General features: G+C 34.1%; 2 protein-coding genes across 2 annotated transcripts; both read right to left on the reverse strand.

The window, feature by feature from the left end:
- Positions 1 to 2,669: 2,669 nt before the first annotated feature.
- On the reverse strand, positions 2,670 to 3,939 carry LOC123684801 (Fanconi anemia group D2 protein-like). The gene has a single exon (XM_045624255.1). It carries the CDS (start codon positions 3,549 to 3,551, stop codon positions 2,889 to 2,891), a length of 663 nt encoding a protein of 220 aa, XP_045480211.1. The 5' UTR covers positions 3,552 to 3,939; the 3' UTR covers positions 2,670 to 2,888.
- Positions 3,940 to 4,053: 114 nt separating this feature from the next.
- LOC123684791 (Fanconi anemia group D2 protein homolog) lies at positions 4,054 to 10,505 on the reverse strand. The gene is made up of 6 exons (XM_045624244.1): positions 10,115 to 10,505; positions 9,589 to 10,040; positions 8,784 to 9,421; positions 8,375 to 8,594; positions 7,852 to 8,233; positions 4,054 to 7,499 (listed from the first exon to the last, which is right to left on the reverse strand). Exons 1-6 carry the CDS (start codon positions 10,417 to 10,419, stop codon positions 5,531 to 5,533), a joined length of 3,966 nt encoding a protein of 1,321 aa, XP_045480200.1. The 5' UTR covers positions 10,420 to 10,505; the 3' UTR covers positions 4,054 to 5,530.
- Positions 10,506 to 10,682: the final 177 nt, after the last annotated feature.

The following is a 10,682-nucleotide window of genomic DNA, read 5'->3' on the forward strand; positions in this document are numbered from 1 at the left end:
ATTCGTTGATTTTCTATGATTTAGATATTTGCAGCAAAGATAATAAAAAAATGAAGTACATTTTATGGGTTCGAACTTTGAAAAGATTCGAGAATTAAACTGCTATCTGATACCTCAAAAGTACAAAGCGAATTTGAAACATAAACTCTAGATCACAGAAATAGTTGTTTCGTTACCTATATTTCGAATATTTGGAAAAAAATAACATATCCATATCATAAAAATCTTCTACGACGTAATTTGCTGACTAAATTCAACTCACCTGGCTAGTTTTGACTTCCAACGCACCCTGAAAACCTCTTGTCTCTAGATCTTCTGTTTAGAAAGTTTTCGCTGATTCACGAAAGCACAGAATTGAATTTTATCATGATTTCCATCTGCTAGGTTAATTTAATCCTTTGAAGCTATTTTTCACTTAAATTCCATAATTATAGACGTTTAGACTAGCAAAAACTTGTGAGGACCCTGAAAATGAGAGATTTTGAATAAATTAAAAGCTGTTCTTGAATAGATTTTGTGCGTCTTACCTCCTGAGTTTTTTCAAGAAATTCGTGGCTAGTTGAAAACTTCGTAGCTGGTTGAATACTTCTTCATCAGCAACACATTTTGACCCATTCAAACATCCACAACACCATAATATTCACATTTTGAAGAGAAAAATTTAGAAACAAGAGAAAAATGTAAAATTCTTCTGCGCGGAAAGAAAACTTCAAATGGATCATTAGATAAATGCGCAAGTGCGCCTGGCCAACTTAAATCAAATATCTGTTGGGTATTTATGATTTTATGAAGTTCAGCAGATGTTTTCGCACAACGAAAACTGGTTTTTCTCCAAATTAGTCAAATCCTGGAATGCACTCAAGTGTAAATATATTGAAATAAAATAACATCGATTTGATTCTAGGTACACACATACTAAAAATTTGAGGATACTGAAAATACTGCGATATTTCAAAAAGTATAAAAAGATACCTTAAAGAACTAATTTTTTTTCAATAAGAAAAAGGTAATGGAAAAAATTAAAAAGGGCTGACTGTGAATCAATAGATTTGAAGCGATCACAGAACTATATATAGGGTGTCCCAAGTTGCGGAATATCTATTAGACATTTCTGGACCTATTAGAAAATGGGAAATTAGGATTATGATATAATTTGATATTTTGTACCATCTACTTAGATATTTTTTCAACAAACAATTCCTGTTTACAGGGAATGAATGTAAATTTTATCTAAAAATTATTTTTTTAATATTTTTATTTTTGGCTCTTAATTTTCAAATGCATATTCGAACAACTTGAAAATTTCCATTTGGGTGTAAAATAAAATTTCAAAATTCATGGAAAATTTCATTTTGATCGCATCATTAAAACCATAAAACATTCAAGCAAGATATTGAAAAAAAAATGAATTAACTTGAAATGGGAACATAATTTTTAAGCGCTGGATAATTCATGCGGCAATTGCTCCCTTATATGGAACAGATATATACTGGGTGGTCCAATGAAAACTGAACACCTCGATTTTCTGGCTTTAAAATGAAAATGTGGAAAATCGCTCGGACCCAACAATTTCTGATTCGAGGGGGAACAACTTTTCTGCTCTTCGCATACCCGTAACTGCAACCCCCTAAAGGGGGTAAGTACAACCCCTAGATTTTTAATATGGATGAGAGGTGTTGCGATACCTCATTTTGAAGATTTTATATCGAGTATTATCTGATCCTGACATTTCACTTCAAAATTTGTATCGATAACGAAATGACAGGTTAAAAAGTGGAAAAGTACAACTACTAAATATCATTGAAATGTATCGGATACGAATAATATTCTTCAGATAAATTCCACATTGCCTCTTTCACTATTTTCGCTATTATTTCATTAGGGGTGAATATTTTGAAGAAATTTCATGGTGAGATAGTACTAGAAACGATCTTCAAAATAAGTTATCGCAGCGCCCCTCATCCCTCTTCAAAATCAATGGGTTGTGCTCACCCCCGTCAGGGGGTTGGAGTAACGAGGATGAAAAAAAGCGGAGAAGCGGAGAGCGATTTTCCACAATTTTATTTTGAACTCGGAAAATCGAGATGTTAAGTTTTTGTTGATTTTTTTTTTGTAACAGAAATATTGAATTTTTCCGGTTCTGGTGAGTGATCACCATGAAATTCTGCATGTAGCTTGAAAGCTAGCACTGAAATTTTCGAATTATATTTCGATACAGTATCATATAAGGCTCTATTAGAGCTACATCCCCAAATTGTTCAGAAATACACATGGTGTACCAAAAAATTGTAAATGACGAAACATTTTTTCTTATGGAAAGCCCTATTTTTTATTTAATTTCCTTATTTCATTGAATAAATCATCCAAGTTTCACATGCTTCAAACTACCGTATTTGAAATATTACGATTTTTCCTAAATTTGCTAGGTATCTAATAAAATCAAAATACAGGGTGTGCCATTTAAAATACGCCTGATATTAAAACGCTTCTTCCTTTTCTCATGAAATGATTAAAGTAAGAAAGTTTAGGGAATTTATGGAATAATTGGACTTCTTCCTGAGCGCCATCTAGTTTGAAATCATTTTGACAAAACTCAGGTTGTCTTATGTTGTCTTCAAACAGTGGTATTGGTGATTTGATACAAAAAAAATTAGTTGGATCCAAAGACAAACGTTTTCAAAAATTTATTTAGTAAAATAACAAACTTAAACTGCTTTTCAATATGAAAATATAGCAAAATATCTAAAGTAACAGAGGTTTCTAACTAAAATGTTAAACTTTCCGATCTATCATCATCATCAACTTTTTCATCGCTCTCATCTTCAGATGGCAACGCTTCCTCATCTTCTCCCTCATTTTCTTGTGTGATATCTTCCTCCATCTGCTCACTAGTTTGGGTTATTACCATGAATATCTTTATTCTTCAAATTACCCAAGAAGAAAGCATCGTTACGATTATGAGAAACCAAAATGGCCTTAACCTTGTAAATCAACTGTTCCAACACCAGTCGAAAACTAGGAATGTGAGAGACAACCGATAGATTCTTTAACATCTTCGATTGACAACAGAGATGATGGAGGAACCTGGTGCTATACTGCATGGTCTTCAAAACCTCCACAACTGCTTCAGTTTTGCTGTTAAATATCAAATGGAAGATGGGTAGAGCTTGAGCTATGAAGATTCTCAGTATTGGTATTGAAGTCTTGAGGAAGGCGCACAGCAGAGTGTTGTGTTTGGTTAGTTCGTTCCTAGAGATGTTCATCAGAATGAACATTATGCTCGTTGTGTCTTTCCACAATCTTAGGTGTTCCATTTCACTAGCACCTTGTTGTTTCACTTCTTTTTCCACATTTTGTTGGAGAGCAATACATACACTAACAAACATTATGTGAAAATTGGAGTGGTTTACCATAAGCAAACAAGGTAAATGATAGTTCCTATCGGATAAACCTGCATATTCATCAACCACATTAGTCATCAATTCATGCAATTCTTTCACTTTCTTCTCCTGGAAGTATTTCTCCAAAACCAACTTCGTATCCTGATTCATCTGCTTCTCCGAATAAAGCAGAAATTTGGAACTGCTCCACTTCTTTTTCACACAACTCCAATTTCAGTTCTTTAGAACCTCTCATCGGTTGGTATTCCACTATTTTATCGATTATCTGATAGATCAGCACGCTATGCGACAGAAGTCTACTGTCCTCAAGGTAACGAGAGAAGGTGGTAATCAATTTTTTCCGGGTATTCTTTTCGTCTTGATCCACATCCAAACACAAGTGGATTTTTTTCATCAATTCGCATGGTTGCCTAAAAGTAAAATACAGGGTGTGCCATTTGAAATGAGTCCAGCACTAACAGACCTTTTTCTTTCCCCATACAATGATTAAAGTAAGCAAGTTTAGAGAATTTATGGAAAAAATGGACTGGAGCGCCATCTAGTTTTAAAACCATTTCGACAAAAATGAAGTTGTCTTATGTTGTCTCTAAACAGTGGTATTGGTGATTTAATACAAAAAAAATTAGTTGAGGTCCAAATAAAGTTATTCACAAACGTTTTCAAAATTTTATTTAGTAAAATAACACACTTAAACAGCTTTTCAATATGAAAATATAGCAAAATATCTAAAGTAACAGAGGTTTCTAACTAAAATGTTAAACTTTCCGATCTATCATCATCATCAGCATTTTCATCGCTCTCATCTTCAGATGGTAAAGCTTCCTCATCTTCTCCCTCATTTTCTTGTGTGATATCTTCCTCCATCTGCTCACTAGTTTGGGTATTACCATGAATATCTTTATTCTTCAAATTACCCAAGAAGAAAGCATCGTTACGATTATGAGAAACCAAAATGGCCTTAACTTTGTAAATCAACTGTTCCAACACCAGTCGAAAACTAGGAATGTGAGAGACAACCGATAGATTCTTTAACATCTTCGATTGACAACAGAGATGATGGAGGAACCTGGTGCTATACTGCATGGTCTTCAAAACCTCCACAACTGCTTCAGTTTTGCTGTTAAAAATCAAATGGAAGATGGGTAGAGCTTGAGCTATGAAGATTCTTAGTATAGGTATTGAAGTTTTGAGGAAGGCGCACAGCAGAGTGTTGTGTTTGGTTAGTTCGTTCCTAGAGATGTTCATCAGAATGAACATTATACTTGTTGTGTCCTTCCACAATCTTAGATGTTCCATTTCACTAACACCTTGTTGTTTCACTTCTTTTTCCACATTTTGTTGGAAAGCAATACATACACTAACAAACATTATGTGAAAATTGGAGTGGTTTACCATAAGCAAACAAGGTAGATGATAGTTCCTATCAGATAAACCTGCGTATTCATCAACCACACTAGTCATCAATTCATGCAATTCTTTCACTTTCTTCTCCTGGAAGTATTTCTCCAAAACCAACTTCGTATCCTGATTCATCTGCTTCTCCGAATAAAGCAAAAATTTGGAACTGCTCCACTTCTTTTTCACACAACTCCAATTTCAGTTTTTTAGAACCTCTCATTGGTTGGTATTCCACTATTTTGTCGATTATCTGATAGATCAGCACGCTATGCGACAGAAGTCTACTGTCTTCAAGGTAACTTGAGAAGATGGTAACCAATTTTTTCCGGGTATTCTTTTCGTCTTGATCCACATCCAAATACAAATGGATTTTTTTCATCAATTCGCATAGTTGCCTAAGAGTTAAATACAGGGTGTGCCATTTGAAATAAGTCCGACACTTACAGACCTTTTTCTTTCCCCATACAATGATTAAAGTAAGAAAGTTTAGAGAATTTATGGAATAAATGGACTGGAGCGCCATTTAGTTTTGGAATCATTTCGACAAAAATGAAGTTGTCTTATGTTGTCTCTAAACAGTTGGATTGGTGATTTAATACAAAAAAAATTAGTTGAGGTCCAAATAAAGTTATTCACAAACGTTTCAAAAATTTATTTAGTAAAATAACAAACTTAAACTGCTTTTCAATATGAAAATAGAGCAAAATATCTAAAGTAACACAGATTTCTAACTAAAATGTTAAACTTTCCGATCTATCATCATCATCAACATTTTCATCGCTCTCATCTTCAGATGGCAAAGCTTCCTCATCTTCTCCCTCATTTTCTTGTGTGATATCTTCCTCCATCTGCTCACTAGTTTGGGTATTACCATGAATATCTTTATTCTTCAAATTACCCAAGAAGAAAGCATCGTTACGATTATGAGAAACCAAAATGGCCTTAACCTTGTAAATCAACTGTTCCAACACCAGTCGAAAACTAGGAATGTGAGAGACAACCGATAGATTCTTTAACATCTTCGATTGACAACAGAGATGATGGAGGAACCTGGTGCTATACTGCATGGTCTTCAAAACCTCCACAACTGCTTCAGTTTTGCTGTTAAAAATCAAATGGAAGATGGGTAGAGCTTGAGCTATGAAGATTCTTAGTATAGGTATTGAAGTTTTGAGGAAGGCGCACAGCAGAGTGTTGTGTTTGGTTAGTTCGTTCCTAGAGATGTTCATCAGAATGAACATTATACTTGTTGTGTCCTTCCACAATCTTAGATGTTCCATTTCACTAACACCTTGTTGTTTCACTTCTTTTTCCACATTTTGTTGGAGAGCAATACATACACTAACAAACATTATGTGAAAATTGGAGTGGTTTACCATAAGCAAACAAGGTAAATGATAGTTCCTATCGGATAGACCTGCGTATTCATCGACCACACTAGTCATCAATTCATGCAATTCTTTCACTTTCTTCTCCTGGAAGTATTTCTCCAAAACCAACTTCGTATCCTGATTCATTTGCTTCTCCGAATAAAGCAGAAATTTGGAACTGCTCCACTTCTTTTTCACAATTTTTTCACACAACTCCAATTTCAGTTCTTTAGAACCTCTCATCGGTTGGTATTCCACTATCTTGTCGATTATCTGATAGATCAGCACGCTATGCGACAGAAGTCTGCTGTCTTCAAGATAACTCGAAAAGGTTGCAATCAATTTTTTCCGGGTATTCTTTTCGTCTTGATCAACATCCAAATACAAGTGGATTTTTTTCATCAATTCGCATGGTTGCCTAATCGGAACACTCAAAACTAACAAGAAAATTTCTAAAAGGTACGAATAGCACATTATCAAGTCGCAATGAGTGTCATTTTCGATGTCGCAAACATCCAAGGAATTCATTTCTTTCACTATTTCCGTGAAAGTTTTTGTAACTACAGGTAATCGGAGAGATATTTTCTCTAGAACTTTCTCCGGTGTGAGATCCACTTCCAATATTGACAATTCGGCTTTTCTAAGAAACAGGACTTTCAGTTGTCTTACCGCGTACCTTAAGACAAAAATCAGATGGGAACGATTTGTTTGTATGGCGTTGTCTCCCCCACAGCTAGAATCCGTACCGAACTCAATCATATTAAAAAGATTGAAAAAACTGATTTCTCTAAAATTAATGTTGTGCTGTACGAGGTATTTCGAGCCAGGGCTTGGTCCTTTTTTCTTCCTAGATGTTGATGCGGGGATAATCGATGAATCATCGAGTGGTCTGCTGCTTAAGATCGACGTAGATGCTGCTGCTATCGAATCATCTGGAACTATTTTCCTTTTTTTGTTTCCCTTTGTTGTTGTTGTAGTCTTCTTCTTGATCTCGTGTAGTTGTTTTGTCTTCGAAAAATCGTTGAAATATGGCAGAGGAAAATAGTGTTCGGATATTCTTTTCAAGAGATCGTTGAAAATGTTCTCGAGTTTGATCAGGAGTTGCATTCTATCAAGGAAGGTTTGACGAGGTATTTCTTTGTCGACTGATGCTTCAACAACTTCCTTTAAATAATTTATGGTGTGGTATAACACATCCGCAACCTGTTTCAACTGGTGGGACTCCAGATCTTCAAGGTTGTCAACGTCTGGTAACATGAAGGAACAGTTCAAGAAGTACTCGTAATCTCCTGCTTGTAATGAATCTAGGCTCTTTCCTTTGTAGAAGGTTCTGAAAATCAAGTTGAATTTATGTGAGTTATAAAAGTATTCAGATTTTCTAATACTATCAAATTGTTTAATGATACACTTTTTACTTCAAATTGATGTCATCTTTAGTTTGTCCAATGTAATGAGTATTTTATCACGTGATAATAGCTTTGAATTATTTAAGTTTCAGAGCTCTTTTAGGATATTTAACGGCATGGTTTTTTGCCAAATTAATATATATCGTTATTAAAAGTCTTAAATATGAAGATGTCAGAAAATATATCTTTTTTTTTTATTATGTTGAATAGCCTATTTGAAATTCTACATTTTGAAGGTTAGACATATCGAAACTGATAGGTTTTACCAATATTCACCTGTATAAACGAAACAAGGCTGGCAAAAGTACCAAAGGGCTATTTTCATATTTTTGAGGTTCCATGGCCATTGGGCCGATGTTCATCACATAAGATTTTGTCTTATCGATAGCATATTCTGCCTCAAATACCAGATTATTTATTTCTTTCGATTCTTCATTTGAATCAATGATGTAACTTTCCAATAAAGCACGTGTCCTCTTCGCTATCCATTTTATGAAATCCGTTTTAACATCTATTTCACAAAACAACGAGGCTAATTCATCGTAAAACAGTCCAATACACTCAGGAATTCCTTGGGTTAGAGCACAAACAGCCTCGACTAAAATCGAAGCTTCTGCAATTGTTGAAGGTGGAGAATCAAACATTTCTGACTCTTGTACTGAAAAAAAATTGAATTTGGTTAGATCAAGTATAAATTCACTGCTTGGTTGTAAAATAAGAGTCACAAAGTTAGAAAAATTACATGAAGCTCCTGACTCTACATCACTGCCTTTTTTTATTTTTCTCGCTGCCAACTTACTTTCATCAGTACTGTTTCCAAATATTTCAGAATCTGCTATTTTCTTCCTGATGTCACTCTTCAACTGCATTATGGACCCCATGACCCCTTTGGACTTCTTCAACCTCTTGGAACTCATAAGTTGTTTTCTTAAAACCAAACTAACTTCGTTCCTAATGACTTCTGCTTGTGGGTTGCAAGGATCCACACTGGAGGAAATATGACAGATGATTTGGTAGACCTATCGCAAATAATTTCAAATGAATTATATTAATAAAAATTCAAGATCAACAGATTGAGTTGTACATCAAATTTAGCAATAAATTCCTCTTATAAATAAAACACTTTTTCATTTACTAATTTTTTACATAGGACATATCGCATATTTTCCATTTTTGCAAATAAAGCTTAAAAGAAAATGAGTACTTACTAATGACGCTGCGTATAAATCAAAATCATCAATTTTCCTCAGAAGCCCCATCACCTTGTTCAAGTTTTGGTAGAATTTATCGGGAAACTTCACCACTAGGTCGTAAGATATCCTCAGAGCTTGATGAACACATTTTAAATCGCTGTTATGAGAAGCTCTGATGAGACAATCTACTATCTCCCTTGTGAGCATCACTTTTTTTACGCCTTGCAGGTCGAAAGAGAAAACAGCATCAAGTAAGCTCTTAGTGAAGTTTTGCATCTTTTCTGAATGGTATCTCAACAAATAACTGGTCAGTTTGATGATATTATCGAAATTTTCATCAAGCAATGCAAAAGACATCAAACTAGCCACCAATTCAGGAGTAAAATGGTCGGATTCTATCTTCTTTCTGATCAATTCTTTATATTTCTTGTCTTCTCCTAATATCAACAGTACAAGTAGGTCAAATGGTTTGTGCTCTTTGGATGTCTTGAACTTGTTCATCACATCAATACAGCTCTGGATTATAATCCCTTTGTTAGAAACACTCCTTAGTATATCAATTATACTAGTTTTGCGTTCAACAGATGTTGTTTCCGTCATGATAGAGTCAATCATATCTCTTATTTTTAGGAAAACGTGAGGGGATATTTTACCTGAAAAATTCCTTGAGTTTTCATATTAATTTAAAAATATAGACTACAAAAGATTTTTGAATAAATTAGTAAAATTTAAATAATTCCTTAGATTTACTATGATAGTGTGCCCCAAGGGTCCAATTTCGGCCCAAACCAATTCAATTAAAAAGAAAAGTAAGCCATACCTTTATGATTATTAAACAGCAGTTTCAAAGTAGCTGGTAAGCAATCTGGATGAACTGGAAGTATTTGATCGAAAAGTGTTCCATATAAATTTTCTCTGACAGTTTGGTCAAAATCAAAGGAACCAAAGCACCCAATAATTGCATCCCCAGGACCCTGTCCGGAACTCAAAATTCTTAAGAGTTGTTCAGCAACTTTATCGTAACAACTGTCCGGTATGATATCAGGTATAAAATCTAACATTTCAAGTTGCAATTCTGAGGAGCCAATTTCTAATAAATCTAATAACCTCTCACTGAAATTTTCAGCGTCATTGATATTAGGAAGGTATTTTAATGGATTTAGAAGGAGTCTCATCATGCCACAATCTTCTGTATCAGAACAAACTTTCATCATTTCTTCTATTATTAATTTGAATATATCTTCTTGGAGCTGATTCACTCTCAGTAATAATCTACAACAATACGTTAAATGGTAAATATTGGAATAGCGTTTCCATACATTCAAATAAATATTCCACTGTCTCACCTAACAAGACTTTCTTGTTCAATAGCAAAAGTGACTCCCTCCTTTTTGAGAACAGTGGGAAGCAAGGCTTTTTTCAAATACGTTTCATTCTGAAATATTTCATTCATTCCAGTCATTATCTTTTTGACTATTCTTTTATTTTCGTTTATTGCTTTTTCAATATCCTTTACAACTAGTGATTGTTCCTTAGTAATAGTGTTTGGTTTCTCATCAAACTGGATTGTATAGGAACAGACCTTCTTCAAAGTATCTTGCAGTTCTAACAGAACTTCTGAAGGAGGTTCCTCAGGTTCCAGTATATCCATCTGACTATTTTAGGTCTTTAATATAAGTAAATGTACTTGATGTTATTGGTTGATAACAAAATTGTTGGTTATAAGCTCGAATGAATTATAAATTCATAAGGAGGGAAAATTCAAATATTATTCAAACAAAACCAAAGAAACTATAAAAAACATAATAATAGTTTATTTACACTACTTCAGTGACAGTTAATATTTATTGAAAAAATCATTGATCAAACTTGCTTGGTTGAAATTGTGTCGTGTTTTTCAGTTTGTAAAGGAAA

This window comes from Harmonia axyridis, chromosome 1 (assembly GCF_914767665.1).
Source record: "Harmonia axyridis chromosome 1, icHarAxyr1.1, whole genome shotgun sequence".
In the NCBI taxonomy this organism is placed as follows: domain Eukaryota; kingdom Metazoa; phylum Arthropoda; class Insecta; order Coleoptera; family Coccinellidae; genus Harmonia; species Harmonia axyridis.

Coding starts and splice junctions, on each gene's coding strand:
- LOC123684801 (XM_045624255.1), bottom strand. CDS start 3,551: ATGAATCAGGATACGAAGTTGGTTTTGGAGAAATACTTCCAGGAGAAG.
- LOC123684791 (XM_045624244.1), bottom strand. CDS start 10,419: ATGGATATACTGGAACCTGAGGAACCTCCTTCAGAAGTTCTGTTAGAA. Junction 9,422..9,588: donor GCTGTTTAATAATCATAAAG/GTATGGCTTACT, acceptor GGAATTTTTCAG/GTAAAATATCCCCTCACGTT. Junction 8,234..8,374: donor TGGAAACAGTACTGATGAAA/GTAAGTTGGCAG, acceptor ATTTTTTTTCAG/TACAAGAGTCAGAAATGTTT.